Here is a 26,656-nt window from a genome sequence, read left to right as displayed (position 1 = left end):
TTCAGAGTGGTATTGCTATACTTACTGCTCCATGCAATAATATACTCTTACCTTATGTGTTTACATACAAATTCTGTCTACCTATCAGCTGATCCTTGCTTTCTGCCTCATATTATTCATTCCTTTTCTGATTCCTTTAACTATTCCCCCAGCACGCATTTGTTAAGTACTAGGTACCAAGGTTACAACAATTAGGAAGACAAAATGCCCGTCATTAAAAATCTTATAGGTTCTCTGAGAGAAAAGAACCAGGAAGGAAAGCAGGCCCCCACTTCTATAAACCAGAACAGACTCTCCAAAGCAAATGCTTTCAGCCTTCTAGTCTCTTTCCACCCCTCAACATCCCCCAGGGCCCACCCTACAGCAAAAACATATCTAAACATGCCAACAAGTCAGAGGCTATTTCTTCCTCATTTCCACAGCCAACATTATGTCCTAATGACCAAGTCCAACAATTCTTCGCTGCCTTTAGCTTTGTACATGTGTGTATGTGCTGAGATTCCTGTGATGATTCTTTAAACAGACCTAATCCATTTAACTGAGGCTAACAGCCAGCTGGCTGACCACACAGTGGTTACATAATGGATTCATTCATTCATGCATTCATTCATTCAACAAACACTTATCAACTCCCTACTGGAGGGTGCTGTCTTAATCAAGCCAAGAGTCATGGAGTATCCTTTGTGTGCTGGACATTGTGCCAAGCATTCTCCATATAGTGCTCCTAGGAATCCTATGAGTTGCCGAAACACACATTAGTGAAGTGACCAGTGAGTAATGAGAGAGATTCCAATGCAAGCAGTGTCAGTTAGATTCCAGGGAAGAATGATGCATGGCACAGCCCAGCCCAGATGAAGCTCTCAGAGCAAGTAAGCAACTTATTGAGGGTGAAACATACTCTGCTGGAGGTGCACACATGGGCTCTAGGACCCCAGAGAGTTCATTTATGGCCAAGCATCTCTTATTTATTTGCATTTTCCACCAGCACACCTCCTTAATTCATTCTCTCTCTGCTCATTTTGAAAAAGAACATCAAATTTAAAAATCTGTAATTTTCTTTCTAATGAGTGGATTTTTTTTTCTGCCTGGCCCTCGATATTTGTGAGATAATTACACTTAGCTTAAAACACCTGTTTTTCGGGATCCCTGGGTGGCGCAGCGGTTTGGCGCCTGCCTTTGGCCCAGGGCGTGATCCTGGAGACCCGGGATCGAATCCCACGTCGGGCTCCCTGCATGGAGCCTGCTTCTCCCTCTGCCTGTGTCTCTGCCTCTCTCTCTCTTTGTGTGACTATCATGAATAAATAAATAAAATCTTTAAAAAAAAAAAAACACCTGTTTTTCAAGAACCTATTCTGTAGTAGATCTGGTCACTGGGGTGGAAAGGTGAGTCCATCATCAGTGAGCTGGTCAGTGGTAGGAGGGAGCAGGTAGCCTGGAACTCCTGCCAGCCATGTCTATTATTCAGCAAAGGCCCAGGGTCACCATGTTTTCCTGAGTTTTGAGAAATAAATCTAAATTTTTATCTCAATGTTTTAATAAAAGACACTAATTCAGATATTTTTGGAAATACGGTGGAGGACAAATAAAACATATTTCTCAGGCTGAATGTAGCCTAGAGATCCCAGTTCACCACTCCTGTGTGAAAGACAATAAAGTCTAGTTTCTGCCTTTGAGAGGCTCACAACTTAATGATAATAAAATAGAAAAATGGGAGAGAGATACAGAAAAAAATATTATGTGAGAGACAGGTGGTAAGCTCCAAAGAAAAGGAACGTTATACATGAGATCACAGAGAGGAATGGGGTTTTCAGCCAGGTTGCAGTGAAGGGCAGGAGATGTAATGCTTGTGCCAGCTCTAAGGAGCACGGATGCTTTCACAGGCATTCCAGGGAAGAAAGTGCCTACGAAGCACGGTGATGATCTGAGTGAAGCTCTACAGGTGGAAAGGGGCTGGGTGCATATGGGCGAAGGAGAAGCAGGCAGCAAGGGTTCCTTGTGGATCTGAAGGGACAGCACAAGAGGGATGATGAGGGGTGGGGTGGACCCGATTGTGCAGGACCCGGGAGTCCTCGGTGAAGCTCAGTTCTGTTGGGTATGGTTCCAAGACACACCAGTACCCAAGAGGGTAGACTCCTTTAGTAAGCACATTCAACTAAGATGTGGTAGTCCAAAACTTAGGGAAAGCCTATACAGCTAATCAATTTCTGGATGATTCTCAAAGCAGATTCACAAATTAGATGCTCTAAGAGCTAAACGCTACATTCAGGAATGAAACCTGGTTAGCTTTGTTAATCCAGTTTATTTGATCACAGATTTTTTTTTTCTTAGAACATTTATTTTCATCCTAAAAAGAACAACAACAACAAAAATTCAGTCAGTTTTGCTAGATGCAACAGGAAGGGCATTGAGGGCTCCACACAGTGGGGTGACAGGTCACTGGTGGTTGTGGTGCCTTAGGACATTTTAAGAAGAATCAGGAAAACAAAGAGGAAGAGACCAGGTACAGAAAATCAGCTAGGAGGCTATTACAACAGTCCACAGGAATAATAATGGCTTCCTATTATATAGCGCTCCAGACATCACTGGAGGCGCTGTTCATATTGTGCATATTGTATGGAGAACCAGAATTGGGATAAAAGCAATGATCAATCAGTATCCAGTTTCTGGAATTTGTTGGGGATTGGTTTTGCTTAGGGCTACATGGGAAGCTTGGGTATTGGGGAACAAGAAGGTATGCTGGAAAAAAAAAGGAAGAGAAAGAGGAAGTAGAAGATCCCCAGCGTTCTTTTGTCTACTTCATGTTGCACACCTGCTTGGATGCTGATATGAAAACACCATAATTTTCTCCAGCGATTTCGAGGATGACTTTGGGTAAAGTTCTGAATGTTAATGATGCCCTATCTCCTGATTTTCTGGTAAAAAATACCATATGGGAAATTTCGGAATTTAAGCAAGAAATATATATATATGATTGTATAATAAAGTTGGTGATAGAATACTAATACATCCCTTAAGCATAACAATTATATATGTTATATATAATATATTAAGATATATAATAAACATATCTATATGTTATATAAGTATGTATTACATATAGTTATATCTGATATATATGTGATTGCTATGTTTAAAGGGCTATGTTTATCTATCACCCAGTTAATTTTATCTACCTTATGAATTTAATGTAATTGGAGAAATGGCAATAAGATTTGTATGAGCTAAAATGATTTCTGAGGTTGGTCATTCTCTAGGAATATTTTCTAGGAAGGAACAAAATAACCAGGTTTATGATACCTTTAGCATCCTTATTTTTACAATAATTCAAAATAGAAATTATGGCACAAATTGAAGAGAAAAATTTTAAGTTACTACTTTCAAATTTGCCACCTTAATTATTTCCAGTGGAACCAGAACCCTTTCAGGAAGATGTGAGTTTGGAATTTTGTTAACAGTATATAGATGTGCTTGATGATCTGACAAGGTCATTTAAAATCTTGTAGTTCAAAAATTCAGCCCCTGTCTGTGAAAAACAGACCAGGCTATATATGCTATGCTACAGTGGCTTAGGGAACACATGACAGGCCAACTATAGAGTTGGCATGCTGGGAGGAGAAGTCATTTATTTTCCCTTGTATTCTCTTTACATGATAGATACAACACAGAAATTCAAGCACATGTCCGTGCATGCATAAAGCAGGAGAATAGAAATTAATTTGCTTCCCCCACAGATACTTCAGTTACCTTGTGCTAAGTTTCTGAGCTTATCTTTGGAAAGTTCATTCTTGAAGAATAAAATTTCTGCTATCCTGGGTTTTATATAGAGTGGTATATTGTTTGCTTAAAATGGAAAGTTCATTTTATTAAGCATTCTTACTGTGACTATGTTCTTCAGAATATTAGCTCTGCTACCATTTTTCAAGCAGACTTATTTTTATAGTTGGTACTGCTGACTTACTAGAACTTCTCTGAATGGGATTTTCTCACCCATTTTCACCCTCTGTCCCTATCACATTGCACTGAATTCTACTGCATTCAGATCTGTGGCATTGCAGAGGAGGAGTGATGCAGGGCAAAACAACAGGGAACAGATGCCTTCTCTTTTTAAAAGTCATGGGTGGATATGTACTTCTATCCAACTTTGGGGGCAGGCCTTTTTTTTTTCCTGTTTATTTTTTCTTGTTTTAAGAAATCTATGCTCTACTACTTGATGTAGTCACATTAAAAAACATGAGGACAGATTAAATCTGTCCTCAGAATTCACAATTTCTTTTCACAAAATTGAAAACCTCTGATGAGTGTTGCAAAGTCCTGGGGTTCTCAGGTGCTTTGGTTTGCACTGAGGACATCACATTAAATGGGGAAAAAATCCCGTAGAGACCCTACTTAGTTTTCTCTACTAACACCTATTCTTGTTGTGAGTCTGCTCCAAAAAGGTAGTGACACCTACCCCCCTCCCCCATTTATATGCAAGAAATGGCTTCTTTCCTAGGAGGGGATTGACAGCCAGGAGACATCCAGATGGATTGACTAGTTTTTCAAAGGGCATAAAAGGAAAACCATAGAGATCCATATGAAATGGGGTCTATGGTAGAGGTGGGGATAACATGGCAACAGGTTCAGTCCAGCTATCATTCTATGTGAAAAGAATAGGACTCTGAAAGAGAATTGAAGGGAGCATGTAAGCTGGAACTGTCTGTAGGGAGAAGAAAAAAAAAAAAATTCAGGTGAAAGTGAACTCAGTATCGTAACACCATAAAGAATCAACCTGGCATGGGGATTTTCAATTTATAAAGAAGCTACACATTATCAGATTATCTCTAGAAATCCAAAAATATTACCCTTGAGTATTTCTCAATCTTGGTAGTGTTGACATTTATGACTGGATAACTTTTGGTCATGCAGGTGTCCTGTACACTGTAGACTAATTAGCTCCACCCAAAGCCTCTGCCTTCTGGGGCCAGCAGCAGCCCCAGCCCTGAGTCATGATAACGAAAAGTGTCTCCAGACATTGCCAAATATTTTCTGAGGGCAAAATCATCCCTAACTGGGAACCTGGACACGTGGTTTTTAACCTGGCTGGCAAAGTAATATAGTAAGCCATCAAAATAAAAGCACAAAGGCCCATTTCCCTAATTTGATGTTTAGGTCTCTGGTATGGCAAAGACATTGATGTGTTTTTGTACTCAAAGGTACAATGGTGGCAACCTTTGGGGAGAAGGAATAGGAATGAAAAGACTGGTAATGCTCTATTTCTTAAGAGTGTGATATTACTTATATATGTTCACATTGCCATGATTCACTTATTTTTGCAGTTTTTCTCTATATACAGTTCAATTAAAAGTTTTAGAAAGTCTAAAAAGTTTTAGAAAGTCACATGGTTGGTGAGAAAAGCAGCAGATCATGTATTAGGAAGGCAGGAATGGATGGAAGGGGACTAGAAAACAATGGGTAACAGCCCTAGCTCACATTTAAGAGGATCCCAAACCAAAGATTCAGTGACCACTGTGAGATTTCCAGCTGAAATAAACCAAATAAGCAAAGGCCAACACTGAGCCTGATCTCTGAATTGGGAGAGAAAGGGATTCAAATCTCACTGATTTTCATTCATTATGACTTCACTCCCCACTCTTTGTTCTTAGTGTAAGAGTAGATTGGTCTTTGCTGAGCTGTCTTAAGGGCTGAAAACTTCAGCAATAATACATGGAACAGAGGTAGGGAAACAAGGCTAAAATGTAATAAAGCATTAGACGCATTAGCCATACTAACTTTTCAGGAGAACGTAAGAGTCCTTTTCAAAAGTCCTAATACCCACCACCAAAAAAACAAAAACAAAAACAAAAACAAAAACGATGCTCTTTCAGTAGTTTTTCTTGGACACTCACTTTCACTGTGCACTGTGTACTATAAGTACCTACTAAGTACTTTTCATATGTGACACTGATCACCTTAGACATCTAGGTGGTGCTTTGCCCCAGCAGCAAGGTTCTGTTGATAAATAATCATGAGAAATGCATCTGCAATTTGTTCCTAATTGCTAGGCAAATTCATTACTGAGAGCCCCTTGGATTCCCTCTTAGGCCTCGCTACCTTCCTGCGGCATGATGTTTGTAAACGATTGTTTGCTCTTAGCCAAAGAATTTTTATTTCATTACTTCTTGACCTCCAACAAGGTCTTTCAAGAGAGATGCCATTTTCTGCCTTCTCACTTATGTGTTTATTCCAGTTCATCAAGTTGTTCACCGAAACCTCAGTGATTGCCTGGCTGTAAAATGTAAGATCGGAGCCATGCTGCTGTTAGTAGCTCTTGTAATCTCTGTTAGTATTTATGAATGTGAACGCAGGCCGTGGCAGTACATTACTGGAAGCCTGTTAGAGCCACATTATTGTCTTACCTTAATTGGACTTCTGTCTGAGAGAAAAAAATAAAGAACGGATTTAATTGTCTCCCGCCATTGACCTATGATATTTTTAAGGCATGGGCTTGCCTCCTCTCTACCAAATGGGCCTTAGGAGAGCTGGTCACCTTGGCACTAAGCTTCTCAAATAAATCCATTAAAAACTGGGGTCAGAACTAATTGGATCATAACTGAACTGAGAAGACATTCTCCAGACTTCAGGCCACGTCAGGCTCCTTCTGAAAAGTTGGGAACTGATTTTGAGGATTGAGATAGTGAAAGGACTTGAAATTAGACTTTGGAAGTTATAAATCTTTCTGAAAAAGGATCCTGCCATCCTTCCAGCTCTTTTTCCCTCCTCTCATTTGGGTTCTTTCATGCTCTTGCAACAACGAACGGATTTCTAATGATGTTTGCTCCCTTGGTGAGATTCAACTCTAGAAATAGAAAACTCCCAAGAGTCTCCTCACTCCAAAGAACCGTACAACTGATCTCCATGATTCTGGTTCGCTGGATTTTATTTCCCAGGTGAGCCATTTGACTTAGAGGCAACTATGAATGTGTCGGGAAAGCAATGAGATCAATACCCTAGAGCTTCCAGCTGCTCAGTCATTGAAGTGACTCCAGCCGCACCTGAGAAAGAGCCTGCTTTTCCTACCTGCCCACACACTACCCAGGCCAGTCATGTTCAGAATAACCTCAGAAACAGAATTATTCTCTCTGGTGGAATATCTGACAGACATGGTTCTTTTTCTTCTACATTTCCCTTTCAGTCTTTGTCACTGGCGTATAGACACTACAACCCTTTATTCCAAACTAACGCTCAGGACACTTCCACTGACAGTGGCTCTTTGTTTAGAATTCATAATACATTTATTTGAAGCACTTTCATGTATTTTATGTATTCAAGTGATTTAGACACTAGACCATACTTTGCTACCTGTTTACCAAAACAAATCTAGTGAAAGGTAAACTGGTATTAAAAAACAAAAATTCACCAAAAGTACTATTTGTTCACCATCCTCTTATCAAGCGCTTGTTACAATATTTACAGAATATCATTTCCATAAGTTATTTTGCAAGCTGTTGTACCTGACCTTGCTCCATTATTCTTCATGCTTTCTTAACTTTATAGTTTATTAAAAAAAAACCATGTACATAATTCTTACATGAATTCAACTAGCTTATGAGAAAGAATAATTCTTGCTTCTCTCTTTTTCCAGCCATATCCATTCTCCATAGTCATTCGCTTTGACTCTTGTGATAATGTTCTCCATCTATTTTCTCTTTCTCTTTCTGGAACTCTCGTTGATTGTTGAAATCCCACCGAGTATTCTCTAGCTTTCCTGCTTTTCTGCTTTCCTTCTCAGCATTTTTGTCAAACTTTGAGTTTTCTCAAATATATCTTTCCATCCTTATGTTGAATTTCTAGTTCCGCTATTTTTTTTCCAGAATCTCATGCCTGTTCTCTGATGGTTCCTTTTTAAGAATATACTGCACCTAACTCATGGATGCAGTGCCTTCTCTTTGTCTCTCCAAGCATGTTAGTACTTTATAGCATTTGCCTCTTGCTACTTGTGCTGTTTCTGTGTACTCCCAAGGTTTCTTTTTTCTGGCTGTCTCAGTCTCTCTCAGGTTAGAAGTTTACTCAAATGTAAAACTGATTGTTAACTTATGTTTTCCTTTTTCTATTATATTTTGGATATGTAACACATTCATATGCCTCAAAATGCAAAAAGTATATGAAAGAATTGAATAAAAATTTTCGTCCCATCTTTGTCATGCACTTGCACTTTTCCAATTTCTTGCCCATTGGTAACCACTTTCTTAAGTATCCTTCTGACGTTCCTCTATGCACGTAGTTTAAAAAAAAAGAATAAAATCTTCTATTTTTCCATCTAAATAAAAGCATATTAAATGTCATCATTTATGTGTGCTGCTTTTTTAAATCTAATGTTGTCATTTAAAAATTTTTTATATTTCCATAACATGTGGCACACAGAATGATTCCTTGTTTCTTTTCATAGCTATATAGTATTTAATTTTAAATTATTGACAATTTCCAGTATTCTTCTGTTGTAAACAATTCTGAAATAAACACATTGTGAAAACATCATCTGACACATATGCAGGTATGTCTGTAGGATACATTCCAGAAATTGGAGATGATGAGTCAGAAGTTACATGCATTCATAATTTTGAAAATCTATGTCAAGTTTCCCTCCATTGGAGGGACACCAATTTACCTACTCACCAGCAGTGTAGTGAGGCTTCTCTAGAGCCTCTGTAATAGAATACGTGTACAAATGCAAAATAGTATTAATGAGTGTATTAGTTTTTACTGCCTTTGGAACAAATGACCACAAATATAGTCACTTAAAGCAACATAAATTTATTATCTAACAGTTCTTGAGGTTAGATCCAAAATGGATCTCAGGTGAGTTGCACCTTCACATATTTTGTTAAATGTACCGAGTTTTTTAAATGGATGCCATTTAAATGCAGTGGTTTTTTTTTTCCTGATTCTAATTTGTATATGTAAGTTATTTATATATTTTAATATGTCTTAGCAAATCTAGTAAGTCGTTACATAAACAGGAGCAGCTGACTATAACTAAATACTCAGTCCCTAAATGTGATAATCAGGAGACATAAATACTTGCAAAATTAGTCCCCTAGAATGACAAGATTAATTAATACACTTTATTTGTGTCTGGAATAGTATATTCTCACATTTTAATTTTTAAATATTTTTATTATGAAATGCTAAATCATACAAAGAATATACTTAGTTTAACTTATGAAGTACAACAATAAAATAATCATTCATGAGAAACACTTCATCTGGACAAGAAACAGAAGATTACAAATTGGTAACCACCTCTGTGCTCTTCCCAGGCCATCCTTCTCCATAGCTCCTTCTCACTCAATATGTATTATCCTGAATCTCTCATTCTTACCATTCTTTCGCTTTTTCTTAAAAGTTTATCACTTCTGTATGCATCCCCAAATGGTAGGCTTAGTTTTGTTCATCTCAGAAGTTTATGAAAGTAGAACCATATAGTCTTCTCACACAATGTTTCTAAAATACATCCATCTTCTTTTCCATAGCTGTTGTTAGTTTTATTTCACAACAATATTCACAATAGATATTGTGAATAATACACAAAATATTTTTGGGGGGCTGTTGGAAATTGAAGTTGTTTCTACTTGTGTTTTTCTTATACACAGTGCTAGTAACATTCATCTACATGTTTCTGGTACACATGTGCAAGAATTTCTCTAGGGTACATGTGTAAGAATGTGATTTCTGGGTAACAGATACACAAATATTTAACTTTACTACCAAATTCTGTGCTCCCAATGCTGAGTATGGGTTCGTTTTGCTCTGTATATTTTGAGGTAGAATGTGCCAACCTTTTATGGAAAAAAGTTTATGTGGTTTTGGGACGCCTGGGTGGTTCAGTAAGTAGTTGAGCATCTGCCTTTGGCTCAGGGCCTGATCCCTGGTCCGAGGATAAAGTCCCACATTGGCTCCCTATAAGGAGCCTGCTTTTCCCTCTGCCTATGTCTCTGCCTCTCTCTATGTGCCTCTCATGAATAAATAAATTAAAAAACTTAAAAAAAAAAGTTTATGTGGCTTTGATGGAATGTATCATATAGTAAATATTTGGGGGCCATACAATCTCTAGTGAAATAGCTCATCTCTGCTGGTGTAGTGGGAAAGCAGCCATAGATAATATGTTAAAAAACGAGCATGGTTATGTTCTAATAAAACTTTATTTACAAAATAGGTAAGCAGCAGAATTTAGCCCATGGGCTACAGTTTGCCAGCTCCTGCTCTATAAACAACTTCAGAATAGCTATTTTATTTTTTCATAATTTTAATAGTAAGTATATTTGTAAAAAAGAGACCAATAAAACAAATATGACAAAATATTAATTACTAGTTAATTCTAGGTCATCCCAGGACTGTGGTATCCATCAAACTTTTCTTTTACCATTTCTATAGGTTTGAAATTTTTCAAAATAAAAAGGTAGGAAGGAAAAACCTGATGAAAGTCTAAATATATTCTGCCCCTCTGCTTTAAAATAGCCTCATGAAAAATAATCAGCAACATTCTGTAAAAGCAGGAGCTGAAGTCCTTATTTACAATCTTTTAAAAATGTATTAATGGTCAACATTTTCCAACAATTAAGAAAAAACATGAGAATTGAAACATTACTACTATAGTCTCAGGAGTAGTCACTATCAGAATTCTTATGTTAACATCAAACTCAGTTTCTTTATGCTTAACAAATCATTAAAAATTTTAGAGACTCCTTTCATGTATCACAAATAAGTGAAATCTTGAATATTTTAACACATTTTATATCAAATGCAAGAATCTCAGATGTGTTATTAATTCTGTTAACATCACCTCAGCAAACAGTCTCCCCCGATATGCAGTTGAGATATTAGATCATTTCCAGAAAAGATTTGTAAAAGGAATGTTTTATATCTCTAGTGTTTATACTGTTAGCTCACAGGCCAGTAGTCTTATCAGTAACCCTTTCCAGCTCAGAATACACAAGGCAATCATTTTTATCATCTATTGAATATATTAGTTTAAGAAACTTAAAAATATTTGTGAAAATGATTAATTTAAATTAAGAATGTAAAACATATTCCTTTTACAAATCTTTTCCAGAATAGTCTAACTTCAACTGACCATTGGTGGAGATTCATTGCATAGTTAAGAGTAAACAACTGAATAACACATCTGAGGTTGTTAAACTTGATGTGAAATATGTTAAAATATTCAACATTTCACTTATTTGTGAAGTCACATGATACATAATAGGTATTCTCTATTATGCTATAGAAAGTAACATGTGAAAGGAATCCCTAAAAATTTAGTGAATTTTTATAAGCACAGCCTAAACAGGGTTAGTTTTATGTAATATAAGAATTCTGATACTGATTCCTACTCCTAAAAATATGGTAATAAGTGTTTCAACTCCTATTTTCACTTGTCCCAACAGATATTAAAGCATAGTCTAAAGCTATATCAATGGAAAAAGATTGTACCACTGTGGAAAGAGATCAAGAGAAAAAACAAATAACATAGAGTTAATTATAATACAGTTTTATATCTGGCAAGTGCTAAAACCAAGTGGAAAAATGATCATTTTAATAATTTTTATTTATAATATGCAGATTGAAAAACAAAATCAGAAAGGTTAATTTGGCTAAAGACATACAACTATTAAAAGACAGAGATGAGAATCACATATAAACCATCTATCCCAAACTGTGCCTTCATCTACTGCCTCACTATGAGCACAAAGCCATTCCACAACTAGAATACAGACACACACAGACATTTGTGATGGGGTTGTGGAATGTGGCAGAAAGCTAGACAAAGATTAGTTAGTAAAGTTGAAATGCAAAAAAACAAAAACAAAAAACCTGAAACCTAAAACCAAGCAAACAAAACCCCCACCAAAAACCAAAACAGTTGAATTGCAAGTGAGATAATAAAATCATTGAGAAATAAATTGTAAGTGAGGACTAAATTTGACATATTGGACTATACTTGCTAACAGACCTCATATGTGGTCTGAAACATGATTGTAAAACCACCCAACCCAGGCCTCCAGGGGCACCTAAGAGTCTAAAGCAGGAGAGGGCTACTTGGTAAGTTGTGAAGTTTTCTTTCACCAAGGATCCAAGTAACTCAATGAGGGACTCTTCTCTGTCATAAAGCATCTTGTTTGTTTTCCCACTGGCTGGAACAACATGAGCCCCAGAGAAGGTGGAAGGGAGTTCAGGGAGAAGGCAGCAAAGATAGAAAATACCTGCAGGGTAAGAACACATGCCCTCTAATTCCATTTTCTCATTCTGCAGTAGGGTTGTAGCTGGGCACATTAGTTAAGCTACATTTCTTGGCCCCTCTTGACATTGGGTGTGGCCCTGGAACTAATTTCTACTGAACGAGACGCGAATGGAAACATGTGACACTTCCAGACTTACCCTTCTAGGAAGCAGGTACACCTTCACATTCTCTCTTTCCGCTGGATGGATATGGATGAGGAGACCCTATAAATTGGCACAGCCTCAAGACAGAAGGAACTTGGGTTCCCAAAGCCCCATGTGAAGACAGACACCACAAACCCAGACCTTAGATGGCCTCATGAAGGAGAAGGAAACTTACATTGTGTTTGAGCCATTGAACAATTTTGGGTCTGTTTACCAACACAGACTTGTAGAGTCTGTGTATGCATCAGTAGATATTAGCAACATTCTTCTTCTACATCCAATGAAAGCATAAAGATTGACAGTGTGAAATAGTAAGCACACAGTAGACTGAAGCAAGTAGCATAAAAATGGGTGATCAAAGTGGCAGCAGACATTGGCAAGAGAAACAAACAGCTGGAAGAGAGGAAACACAGATGCTTGGAGAGCTGCTGCTCTTGAATCTTCACAGCAAACTGTGAGACAGAGATAGGGTTCCTGACACTGTACAGTCAGAAACAAACTTTAATTCATTGTCACATAACTTCTATATACTGTTGGTGCCTTCAAGATAACCAGGTCACATGTGTTTGTTTATGTGAATAGAAGCATGCTATAGAAAGTATGAATATACCCCAAGACATGAAAAGATTAGGGTTAAAGGATTATAAGTGGGCTTCCATTTTTTCCCTTCTGAATCATCTGAACTGTTTAAAGGCATAACATATGCTGCCACTGTGGAAAACATTATGGAAGTTCCTCAAAAATTACAAATAGATACACTATATGATCCACTAATTCCACTACTTGGATATTTACCCAGAGAAACAAAATCACTAACTCAAAAAAGACATATGAACTCCTATGTTTACTGCAGAATTATTTATAGTAGTCTATATATGGAAGCAACCCAAGTGTCCACGGAGAGATGAATGGATAAGGAAGATGTGCTATAGACATATACAATGGAATATACTCAGCTGTAAAAAAAGAAATGAGATTTTGCCATTTGCAACAACATGGATGGACCTCAGAAGTATTATGCTAAGTGAAATAAGTCAGAAAGAGAAAGACAAATACCATATGATTTCACTTATATATGGAATCTAAAAAACCAAAACAAATAAAAACAAAAGCCAAACTCTTTTAAATAGAGAACAAGAGAACAAAAAATAGAGAACAGAGAACAAAATGGTGGTTGCAGAGAGGTGGTGAGTGAGGGGATGGGGATTAAAGGTACAGAATGGGATTAAGAAGTACAGACTTCCATTATAAAATGGCTAGTTCATGGAGATGTAAAGTATGGCATAGGGAATACAGTCAATGATATTGCAATAACATATGGTGACAGATGATGACTATACTTATTGTGGTGGACACTGAGTAATGTATAAAATTGCTGAACCATTATGTTGCACACCTGAAATTAATAAAACATATGTCAATTATACTTCAGTTTTAAAAATGGTTTAAAAAAGAAGCATACCACATATATGTAATGAAAATTTTTTTCATTTTGAAAGAGAAAAATTTTTCCTATTTTATATTTTCATGAAAACATTTAACATTTTGGTATCTATACACCATGAATGTGTAATAGGGATGAGACGCAAAGTTTTGCCCAATACCTATTGTGAAATCTTTAAGGGAATGAATACTTCCCACAGAGAATATATGACTACACGTCTGCCAGTTCCCGTGTTACATACTAAGCTTCATTGAAGGCAGGTGCTGTATTGTGCTAGCACTTGGCACATAGGAGGTACTCAGAAATGTTAAGTGAATGAATTTATAAATACATGTGTACTTTAGTAGCTTTTAATATGTATACTCAGTGGTTGTAAGTTATCTCAGCCTTGGAATCCCTGTTTTCTGTTTTTTTCAGTTTTGCTAAGAGTATGACATAAAGTAATTGATCGCACCTAAAATACCTAAACAGTGTTCTTTTTTTTCCCTTTCACTTTACATGTCACAGCTCCATTCAACCCAAATAAAGGTGCCGATAGCATTGTCAAGTTTGACACTTTTGGAGATGGAATGGGACGATACAACGTGTTCAATTTCCAGTATGTGGGTGGCAAGTACTCCTACCTGAAGGTTGGTCACTGGGCAGAAACTTTATCACTGGATGTTGACTCCATCCACTGGTCCCGGAACTCAATCCCCACTTCCCAGTGCAGTGACCCCTGTGCCCCCAATGAAATGAAGAACATGCAACCAGGGGATGTCTGCTGCTGGATCTGTATCCCCTGTGAGCCCTACGAATACCTGGCTGATGAGTTTACCTGTATGGATTGCGGCCTTGGGCAATGGCCTACTGCAGACCTATCTGGCTGCTTTAATCTTCCCGAGGACTACATCAAGTGGGAAGATGCCTGGGCCATTGGTCCAGTAACCATTGCCTGCCTGGGTTTTATGTGTACATGCATAGTTGTGACTGTTTTTATCAAGCACAACAACACACCCTTGGTCAAAGCATCAGGCCGGGAGCTCTGCTACATCTTGTTGTTTGGAGTTGGTCTGTCCTATTGCATGACATTCTTCTTCATTGCGAAGCCATCACCAGTCATCTGTGCATTGCGCCGACTAGGGCTGGGTACCTCCTTTGCTGTCTGTTACTCAGCGCTGCTGACCAAGACAAACTGCATCGCCCGCATCTTTGATGGCGTAAAGAATGGCGCTCAGAGGCCAAAATTCATCAGCCCGAGTTCTCAGGTTTTCATCTGCCTGGGTCTGATACTGGTGCAAATTGTGGTGGTGTCTGTGTGGCTGATTCTGGAGGCTCCAGGCACCAGGCGGTACACCCTTCTGGAGAAGCGGGAAACAGTCATCTTAAAATGCAACGTCAGAGATTCCAGCATGTTGATCTCACTTACCTACGACGTGGTCCTGGTGATCTTATGCACTGTGTATGCCTTCAAAACTCGGAAGTGCCCGGAGAACTTCAACGAAGCCAAGTTCATTGGTTTTACCATGTACACCACATGCATCATCTGGCTGGCCTTCCTCCCTATATTTTATGTGACATCAAGTGATTACAGAGTAAGTCCTCCTTCCCTTATCCTACCAATACTTTGTTATGTAGGATTTAAAATAGATTTATTCTATCTCAGTTATTACATTGGTAATTATAAATGCCATGATGAACCACCATCTTATATATATGGAAATTAATTTGATATGTTTTAAAGGCATTTAATTAGTGAATACTATGTGCAAAGCATTGTGCTAGGCAGAGAAAGGAAAATAAATGTAAATGATACAGTCAATCAAGCAACTTATAATCTAGTAGGAGAAAAATGTAGCACATGCACCCACCTAAAACTTTTAATTAAATTTAGAAAGTGACTCACCAGAGGATAAGAATTAAACCACTAAGAACCTGGTGACAATACTTTAAATAAGATACAAGAGGACCTGTCTGGCACAGATTAATCTGTAAATTACGAGACTTGCAACAGGGGGATCCCTGGGTGGCTCAGCGGTTTAATGCCTGCCTTCGGCCTGGGGCATGATCCTGAAGTCCCGGGATCGAGTCCCGGGATCGAGTCCCGCGTCAGGCTCCCTGCATGGAGCCTCTCTCTCTCTCTCTCTCTCTCTCCTTCTCTCTCTCTCTCTGTGCCTCTCATGAATAAATAAAATCTTAAAAAAGAAAAAAGAGACTTGCAACAGTAAGCCAATTCCAGATCTAAACACTTTCACTCAAGCTTCAAATAAGCATCATTGCTTCTCTAAAACGACTAAAACATAATGTTAATTTGTTATACTTGTTCTATAATTTTAGTTCCTGTAGATATGTGCTGTAGAGATTATATATATATATATATCCTTGAACTAGTTAAAAATATTACTGTATATATCTAATCTAATTAAGTCATTATTCATAAAGTCTTTAGTAATGCATAGGTCAAATTTCCGGGCATCAATATAATTACCGTCGATTCTGAAAGAAACAGTTCATCATTCTATCATAATTTCTCAAATTGCTGAAGCCATCCATTAGTTACTTTTGTATTTGTATTTCTGATTTTAGTATCTTTCAAGGAATGAATATAAGAATTTTTTTCTCTTGAGGCCACTGGTTTTATTCTCCATATTTCTTAAGTTGTCATAAAGTTTTCCAGAGGCATCATGTTTCCTTCTTATACCATAATTTCACAAATAAAATGCTTCTGTAGGCTGTAATAATCCCCACATCTTCTGTTCACCAACAATTCCTATATTACCAAAATCTTGAATATTGCAGCTCAAAAAGAAGACAAAGCTATTTAAAATATGTCATCAAGAGACTAGCAAAATTCAGTGTTTTTCTTCTCTTTTAAATGATTTGCAACTGTGTAACAAACTACAGATTAAACTAAAGGAAGAGCAAGGAAAATAAAGAGCTTAATTTCAGGGTCCTAGTAATGGTCAGGCATGTTACAACCACCTGTAAAAAATTTTTGGAAATGTGTCAGAGAAAATATCAGAACTAAATCCGCAAAATCAAAGGTCATTTTATAAGCCACAGGGGAGTTGGATCTGTGAGAGTGTGGGCATTAAAATGGACAGCTAGAGCTAATGTATTTTAATGCTGCCATCTCCATCCTGTCTCTATACATAGGCATCTGTTCCTATAGATCTGGAAGGATTCATTTTAAATTCTTAGGAAGCTTCTTCAGCAGACATGATTTAGGGTATGAGGACTGTGAACCAGTTACAATATTAATTATTTAACCCCAGATACATGATTTGAAACTATTCATTCTCCAAAAAGCTTACTAAGAAAATAGAGTAGCAAATACTACTGAGAATAAACAAATAGCATTATGAAATTTTAATTTTATTGAATGAATTAGTATTTGCTTCTAAAAGACAAAAAAAAGTTTTTTCCTTTCACATGATAGCAATATAGGAAATCAACTGACTCAGGAGAATTAGCAGAAGATACCAGAAGTTTCACCACATGGCATAAGGCAAACAGGGCAGAGGTTACAAGTGTTTTCAGGTCCATGCTAATTAAGGTACCCAATCACACTCAAATCATTCAGGGCCTTACTCCTTGCAAATAATGCCAATCCCAAATTTGCAAAAGAAATGAGAAGGTAGAATGGAGCCTCCAACACATTGGTTTCCAAATTGACCTTGCATTGAATCAAGTAGGTAGCTTTGAAAAAAAATATTGGTACCTGGAGCACAGCTCCAAGGCTTCTCACTTAACTGGCCTGGGCTGTATCCTGGACATCTTGATTTTTCAAAGCTTCCAGAGTGACTAATTTGCAGCTAAGACTGAAAACCACTGCTCTAATGAATCACATGCTCTTATTATTTCACAGATGTCTTTAGTTTGGCCTGCATTGTTTTGAAATTCTTTGAATTATTTGTCAAAATGAGAAAATTGAGGAATTTTACAGAAATATCTAGATTCTTAGTTTCTCTTAATAACGTAAAACATACGGATCCAAGTTCCTGCATGCAACATTGAGCCGGGCCTTTGTGTTTATGCCTCTAGACAGAGTGCACAACTTCCAATCCCTGAATGCTTATAATTGGCTCCTTTCACTTATGCATATGCATAACCCTATACACATTTGAATTTGAGGCCACTATTCTAGAAGTTCCAGAACAAGAGTAAGATTTAAAATTTCCCAGAGGGAGACCAGGTGGTTCAGAGAGAATGAGCAGCATTAGAAAAGCACCCAACCATTAAATGGCAGCTAGCAAGAATTTGGCCATCAAACAGTCAACAAGGTATATGACTCAGTACTTTGCCACCCATTGTGAATTTTAAATAAATATAAAGCACTATTCTAGTCTTCAAAAAGCTTACATCCCAGATGGGGAAAAAATTAACAAGCATGAAAGAATTCAAGATTAACACAGAAGAGCTTAAATTGGTGATACAAGCTCTTAAATACCTACTGGTTTGAAAGAAGAGTTGGATCAATAAGAATGGTCTTTCCAGGAATACTCCCTCAAGAGGGGGTATTTTACACTGTACTTTGGTGGTAAAGTAAAGTTACAGAGCTTAAAGGATTCTTGAGGCAAGACAGGAATGAACCAAGAACATGGTAATCCTGGATTGCAGGGAGGGGTCTAGTGAGAAACTAACAGGAATTGGCTACTTGGTCAGATTTTAACAAGTGGAGGAATTAATTTAAATAATGAATTTAAATAATTTGTTTAAATAATGAGTAAGGGCTCTGAGGTCTTGCGATTTTTAAATTTTTATTTTCTTTTGGTTGGTTGTTGGGCTAAGGCAAGAAGTGACATGATGAAAAGTAGGAGGGAAGGAAAGGAACTAACTCTTAAAGATCAAGTCTCAACCTTATGCAAGATACTTTGCATATGTGAGTTAAGTTATACTCATTAGCACCTTGAAAGGCAAATGTTAGTATCCCTTGGAAAGACGAGTAAACAAACTGGGAGGATAATTAACTTCCCAGGTGGCACAGTTAAGAAAGAGTAGGACAAGCTTTTCAGATGGAAATCCATGCCTTTCATATTACACCATATCTACCCCTACTATGGAAGATGGGTTTGAAAGAATGGAGCCAAGAACAAGCAACACTAATTGAAGCTATTATAAGCATCCAAGACCCAGCAAGCAAAAACTTGAGTGAGAATTCAAAAATTCAAAGATTTTTGAGAAATATTTAGGCTGCCTCTTTCTGTATCACAAGATAGTATAAGAATCAAACACTGAATCATCAGGGATCCAATCACAGTTTAAATGGTATAAATAAAAACTGGGTCATGTTTGGATGGAAAGTTATCCATAAAGGAATTAATAGTAATTACTGACTGTTGTGTTCATTCACGTCTTCTAAAAATATTTGAGTATTTATTTGGGCCTCGGAGATATAGCTATCAACACAGACACACCTCCCCCTCTTTTATAATTTAGAGACTACTGGGAGCAAGGAGAGAATAGAGATGGAGAGGAAATAATGAACAGATGAAAATAAAGGGTAATTTATGCAGTGGTTTAAATGCTGTGATGGAAGGAAAATGGGGTGATGCCACTGCAGTGCTTCTCAAACTTTAGTGTGCATACAGCTTACCTGGGTACCTTGCTAAAATGGAGATTATGATCTAGTAAGAAAAGAGGGGGCCCCAGATTCTGGGTTTCTGGTGATGAGATGCTGCTAGACAAAGCATCATACTCTGAGTATCAGGATGATGGATTTTATAGGGCATGGCACAGGTGAAGCACTTTACCCACAGTAGGCAGAGACTGGAGGTGATTAGAATTTGAATGAGGTTCAAATACTTACAAAGAAATTCCAAATTTTCCCATGTTGACCATTTCAAAGACTTAAAAAAAATACATCAAGCATCAAGTCTCAAATTCTTTCAAAACATGTCTGCCACCCCTACTGGTGTCTGCTTCATAATTCTCTGCTGAAGGATAGGAAGGAGCTAGCAATGGGACTTCTATGCACCAGTCAAAAGAAGCAAGTATGAACACCCCTAGGCAAAAAAAAAAAGTCTTAGAAAAAGAAAAGTATATATATGGTTGTAGTTTAACGAGTAGATGGAGACTGATTTTATATGCAAGGTGGGCAGGGAAGCTAAATCACGTAGGACTTTATAGGTCATAGCAAAAAAAAAATAGATTTTGCTCTATAAGGAAATTCTTTTCCATTGAAAAGATTTTAAGCAGAGAAGTTTAATGATCTCACATTCTAGGTGAAAAAAATCAAGTTGCTAAAGACACTGATTTAAAGGTAAAAGCAGAAGTGGAGAGACAGGTTAGGTGGCTGTGGTAGGTGTTCCAGTCACATGGGTAGAATATTAACAATGGAGGTGGAACCTGAAGAACTGTCAAGGGTTTTTACCCATCTTGCAATATAACAGATTAGACTGTCACAGTTTAAGGGACACTGGCTGAAGACACAAAATTCCTAATTCAGAGACAAAGGACTTTATTTTTTTTATTGAAGTTTTATTTGCCAACATAAAGTATAACACCCAGTGCTCATCCCATCAAGTGCCCTCCTCAGTGCTAAAGGACGTTATTACTCATAGCCATTGCTGTAGCCAGAGTATCAGCATTTATGTAGGTGCCCTAAGCCCCAGTTTTCACTAGGCAATGCAAAGTGGGCTAGCTGACCCTTGTATAAACAGTCCTTAACATAGGATCAGTATTTGCCTTAAAACTGATTATGTCCTACCACAGCCCTGTTATTGATTCTGTCCTTATTTAAAATCTTGGTAGTGTGTTCATTGTAGGGTTTTTTTTTTAAGATTTATTTATTTATTTTAGAGAGAGAGAGAGAGAGAGAGCACACGACTGAGCAGGGAAAGGAACAGAATCTTGGGCAGACACAGGGCTCGATCTCTGGGTACTGAGATCCTGACCTGAGCCACAATCAACAGGTGGATGCTTAACTGACTAAGCCACCCAGGCACCCCCATCATAGGTTTTTAGCATTCATTTTTATTTTTAAAAAAATATTGCAATAAATATTTCTCTTAATTACTGAGTTTTTGATGCCCCCTAAAATCTGAATCTCAAGCAAGTGCCTCACTTGCCTCCTCAAAGGTCCAGCCCTGCCTTTCCCCTAGTGGGTCTGGGGAGGATGGTGAGTGAGTTGGTTGTCTATAACCAACAGAGCATAAAAATTTGAGGTTTTCCCTCCCTTAAGTTTCCCAGCTTATTGGGTCTGGTGTGCATGGGACTTCAGTTACCCTTGATTATGGGGAAATTTTGGTCCTATCCATAAATACCTTTCTCCTTAAAGCAGCTAAAAATCAGGGTGGGAAATAAAGGAGGAATCGAGAAGCATGGAGCGAGAGTATAACTCCACACTGGTAAGTAAGGCACATTTGCTGTCAGTTTTAAGCATGCAGCAGCTACTCTTGGCTCAACTGAACAAAGGTCCAGTGTTTCTGAACTCCCCAAATCCTAAACTGGATGGCAAGATCATCATTACTGTCACTTCATTTCAACCTTGGAAATTCCCTGACTCAGACGCCAGAGCCAGATAGCTTTCTGCCTGGGGCATATGGTTTGTGCACTTAGGCTAACTCAGACTTGACTCTCACAGCAGTGATTTTTTAAAGGGATCCATCTTAATCCAGGGCATTTGCTGCCCCATCGTGATAACATCTCTCAGAGTCTTGCCTGGTTTTAACATAACGGCTAGGGAAGTGTTCTGGTGCTGCAGCCAACTGCAAGAATTTATCTAGATTTCTTTGTGTCACTTTCTAATTCTTGAGCGCAGCCCCTTTGTCAGCATTTGAAACCCAATCCAAGTCAGTAAGATCCCAAATACCAGTCAGTGCTTCATCTATGGCTTTCCAGAGTATTTTTCTGTCTCAGAGAAATCCAAATCCTGCAGACAACCAAAGCTCCTTTTTTTGTTGCCAGGTTCTACTGCAAAGACTGAGAGACCTTTGTCATCTTGGAATGGCCTGGGATTTAGCATGAGAGACTACAGTGAGGGATGAACCTTAGCAGGGCCCATCTGTTGCTGTTCTTCCTTAGCAAGGGTTTGTGCACCCAGCCTCCTCACCTCTCAAGAGAATCAGCCAAAATGCAGATGATTCACCTGGTGTCTGCCTTCTCTGAGGGTCCCACCTTTCATGCTCGTATAGGCGCATGTCTCTGCAAGTTTGATGTGATGGGGAGTCCAACTCTGCCCACTCAGGCCCTGAATCAGATTAGGGAGGAACTCTACCCCACACCCATAGAGGAGAGTTATCAATAATTATAGCATGGGTCCAGTAGCTCTATCTGAACCCACTTCTGGTTACTCGGCCCTTAGCCCCTCTGCAGATCCACCTCATTCATTAATAGGGAATAATGTGGAGCACTATTTATTGTCTGGTTGGCCACAGAATTTGGTCAACATGTTTGCTACCAATTCCCATGGACTTCTCTCAAATTTTGTTATTCAGCCCATAAGGAAGGCCCTTACACTTCCTCTTTGGAAAGCCATTCTGATTCTGATCTCATTGTCAAAACTGTCAAAGACTGTAGCATCTGAGGTTTGACCCTACTTATAAGGTAACATGTTAGCTTATCACAGTTTTGTTGATGCTGACAAAAAACAAAAACAAAAACAAAAAACAAACAAAATAAAACAAAAAAAACGTATAACTCAAAGCAGTAGCGGCAGCCAGAGGGTCAGCATTGGCTCTCATTCCCTGAGCTCCACTTCTCATGGGCTATGCAAAGTGGGCCACGTGGCATTAGGGCAGGCACTGTGAGATTAGGGAATCTGAACCTTTCATAATGGATAATATGCTGGCTCTTTGCTCCACAAAGAGACACCATCTTTGTCTTCTAAGTCTCTTTGTTATACACATATCCCTGAAAAGAAAGAACAGAACAAAGCCAGTCAGGGCTTGTGCTTGTTAGAAGCACAAGACACCATAGAGAATTATCTTTCCAAAGAACAAACAGAACTTACTATTGAACTGGATGTGAGAGTGTAAGAGAAAAGGCAAAATCAAGGATGATTCCCAAATTTGGGGCTTGCACAAGTGGGTGGGATTTGATGTCACTTACTCAAGTGGTGACACCTGGGGAAAGGGATCAGTTTTGCTCGCATATTAATCCCTACTTGGATTGTCTACACAATACAATAGGCCACAATAGCAATTGAATCTATGTCTAGAAGCCCTGAAGACAGGTTGGAACTAGTAATAAACATCAGAACAACATCAACATAGGAAGTACTTAAGCCATGGAACTCGATGAGACGGTGAAGAAAAGAGAATCCAGACTGAGGTCTGGGACACTCCAACAACTTGAAAGTTCAGGGAGAAGCCAAAAAGCCAACAAAGAAAACTAAGACAAGGAAATTTCAGTGAAGGAAGGATGGCTAGGAAGCCAAAAAGAAGGAAATCATCAACCACATCAAATGTTGCTAGGAGTCTGAGAAACATGAAAGCAGAGCAGCATGGACTAATAGCGCACAAAGAGCCAGAACAAAGAATTATAGATAAATACAGACTTATTAAAGTAGTGTAAATTATTAAAGGAACTGGACAGTTGAATTTATAAAGCTAATACTTGGGCTCTGTAAAAAAACTTAAAGGTGTCAAATTAAAACAAATATAGTAAATAATATGCTGCATTAAGTATGGCCAAAATGCATCTTTAGTTCTGCCATCCATTGCCCCTTTAGTATTTGGTGAGAGTAATAATCCCTCACCCCTGGATGAAAATCCCAGGGGGCACATTCAAATCCTGAGTGTTCACCATATGTGGGGCCTCATTCTGGTGCCGGGGACAGAGCAAGGAACAAAAATGCTCACAATTTTGGTCAGCCCATGAGTGTATACTCTTAGGGAATATAGTCCTACACCAATTTTCAATGGAAAATAGTCTCTATTAGGAAACTAAAACGCCTAGTTCTGTGTGAATATCAAAACCATACCTTGACTTAACATCAATTCTCATTTTCTCCCAAAGTCTGGCCTACCTCTGGGTGAGGTCTGCAGTGCTTGACTTTTTTTTTTTTTTTTTTTGTATATTTTTTATTGGAGTTCAATTTGCCAACATATAGCATAACACCCAATGCTCATCCCGCCAAGTGCCCCCCTGAGTGCCCGTCACCCATTCGCCCCAACCCCTGCCCACCTCCCCTTCCACCACACCTTGTTCATTTCCCAGACTAGGAGTCTCTCATGTTCTGTCTCCCTCACTGATATTTTCACTCATTTTCTCTCCTTTCCCCTTTATTCCCTCTCACTATTTTTTATATTCCCCAAATGAATGAGACCATATAACGTTTGTCCTTTTCCAATTGACTTACTTCACTCAAGTGCTTGACTTTTCTTTTCTCCTTGTTCAGACTTCCCAGTCCACCAGTTGTTGTTTTCCTCTCAGCCCTGGTTAAAAAGTAATAAGGAAGAAGCAGGACAGTTCTTATGTAACTGGATGGTTGTATGATATCCGCAGCATTTCTTGAACACATATCCTTAGGATACCTGGGTGGTGATTAAAGTTGTTTTCCTGCAACCTTCAGACATTTCCAGCTGCTGTTTTTTCTCCTGCTGGTTCTTGAGTGAGTTGGCTGGCAAATCATCTTCTGAGTTGCCCCTGGTGGCTCCATGCTCAGTCCCAGGGCACCCAGCTCTACCCTGCCACTGGCCTCTTTCTGGAAAGACTCCAAGTTCCTCTCCATAGGCCCAAGACCACCCATGACGGCTCTTTGTACTGTGGTCCACCGTGTCCATGCATGGTACTCGCACATCTTTTGCTTTGACAAATTCTTAAAATAAAGGACTGTCTCAGTACAGTAGCAAGCTCTGCCATGAAAATAATTAGATTTTCTCACCTAGATTTCCAAGACAGGAATCAGGCTCCAAGCCAGAGCATCCTCCTTCTGCAGGAAAACCTCAAACATTCTATGAATGGACACAGTGAAGCACTCCTTTTTAGGGCTTAAGTGAGGAGATAAGCAGAACGTTCCTTCAGAGAGCAAGGATCTAAAACTCACAAACACAGCTTTTTCCAAGATATCATCCTCATAAGAGCCTCTCTTCTCCTGGTAATGTCTTCAAGTGTGTGAGAAGCTTCAACATTACAGATGTTTTTATAAAAGGTTTTCTTGAAAATTGGCACATTTGAACTTGTCTTACCCTCACTTTACTACTGGATCTCTCTCATATTGGCTTCACAGTCAAAATTGAGGATAGAGTAGTACAGTTCTAAAGGAAGAAGATAGTTATGATATTCTTTATTCATGTAAAAATAAAAACAAATTATGCCAGAAATTGGACTTCCTATAAATAACACAGCTATGATTTATTAAGGCTTTTACATCACAGAACCAGGGATAGTAAACTCTTTCCTGAGCAGTTAACAAAAGGGAAGGTAGCCTGCAATGTGGGGCCAACTTGGAGGGCACCAGGGCAGTTAACGGGGACAAGAGCTTTAAAATAGAGAGGATAGGGCAACCTGGGTGGCTCAGCGGTTTAGCCCAGACTTCAGCCCAGGGTGTGATCCTGGAGACCCAGGATCAAGTCCCACGTCAGACTCCCTGCATGGAGCCTGCTTCTCCCTCTGCCTGTGTCTCTGCCTCTCTCTCCGTGTCTCATGAATAAATAAATAAAATCTTTAAAAATTAAAAATAAAAAAATAGGATAGATTGTGCTTTTATTATATGAAATAAATCCAGAGTCTGAAGAATTACACTTTAAGCGTAACCTGAATTTTTTCTTTTCACAAACAGAACTCAGCCTCCTAAAGTCATGTGGCTTCTCCAGTTAATTGGGCAATCTTCAGCTTTCTTTGATTAGAGAAAAAAGTCCGATACTTTTTTAGGGCATGAGAGTTATACTATCTGGTAATAGCATTGCCTGGTGAAAAAAGGACAAAGACATCTAAAATTACCCTAGGATTTACCATAGCTACTCTGAGAAGAAAGTGACGGAAGAAATAATTAATTTCCATTTTTTCAGTACTGAAAGCAATAAAATATGTAGAAGCTAATTTAGGACTTTCCAGAAAATCTATGGGAGCTGCAGTTAGGTCAGATGATGAGCTCAGTGAAGACAGAGAGTGAAAGCAAACAAATGAAAGGAAGACATGATAATGCCTAGTTCTGAGGCATATACTTTGAGGGGAGGCAGAGAGGAAGCAAGTGAAAGAAAGCCCTCTGTCAAGAACGGTATATGGAAGCCTAGGGAACAAAATGATTGAACAGTGTGTACCTGATGTGTCAAAATTCCAGAGAGGTACCAATGAAATAACTTAAAGACTGATATCCCAGAAGAAAATTGATAGGGTCCCCCAATTTTGAGCAGGGGAACCAATGGCAGATAGGCAGGATTCCCAGTAAGAAGGAGGGATGGAGAAAAATGTAAAAGGCCCCATTGTGTTCGTGATAATAGTAAATGTTAAATAAGCCAAGTTGATTGAGGGAAGCATCAGCAGTTTGGTCACCTCCATCACTGAACACTGATATATCACTATTTAGTATTCTTTTTTTTTTATTTTTTTATTTTATTTTATTTTATTTTTTTTATTAATGATAGTCACAGAGAGAGAGAGAGAGGCAGGCAGAGACACAGGCAGAGGGAGAAGCAGGCTCCATGCACCGGGAGCCCGACATGGGATTCGATCCCGGGTCTCCAGGATCGCGCCCTGGGCCAAAGGCAGGCGCCAAACCGCTGCGCCACCCAGGGATCCCCACTATTTAGTATTCTGACTTAGGTGGTTCTGCAGAAACGTCTTTCTACAAATATCAAGAAGAAAACAAACAAAACAAGAAAATTCATGGAAAGTCACGGCAAGCAATGTGTTTGCTTACAACACTTG

At 38.6% G+C, this 26,656-nt stretch overlaps 1 protein-coding gene across 2 annotated transcripts in view; it reads left to right on the top strand.

The window, feature by feature from the left end:
• The window catches only part of GRM3 (glutamate metabotropic receptor 3), a 209,478-nt gene that overhangs the window by 168,270 nt on the left and 14,552 nt on the right, over positions 1–26,656 (top strand). For both annotated transcript variants that reach the window (XM_072784376.1, XM_072784377.1), the window contains one exon: positions 14,372–15,438. In XM_072784376.1, coding sequence (XP_072640477.1) covers positions 14,372–15,438 — 1,067 coding nt within the window. The remainder of the gene's footprint in view (positions 1–14,371; positions 15,439–26,656) is intronic.

The sequence above is a fragment of the Canis lupus genome, chromosome 18 (assembly GCF_048164855.1).
Source record: "Canis lupus baileyi chromosome 18, mCanLup2.hap1, whole genome shotgun sequence".
Classification (NCBI taxonomy): domain Eukaryota; kingdom Metazoa; phylum Chordata; class Mammalia; order Carnivora; family Canidae; genus Canis; species Canis lupus.
The sequence above is the reverse complement of the archived record's forward strand: the minus strand, read 5'-3'. Positions and strand labels throughout refer to the sequence as shown.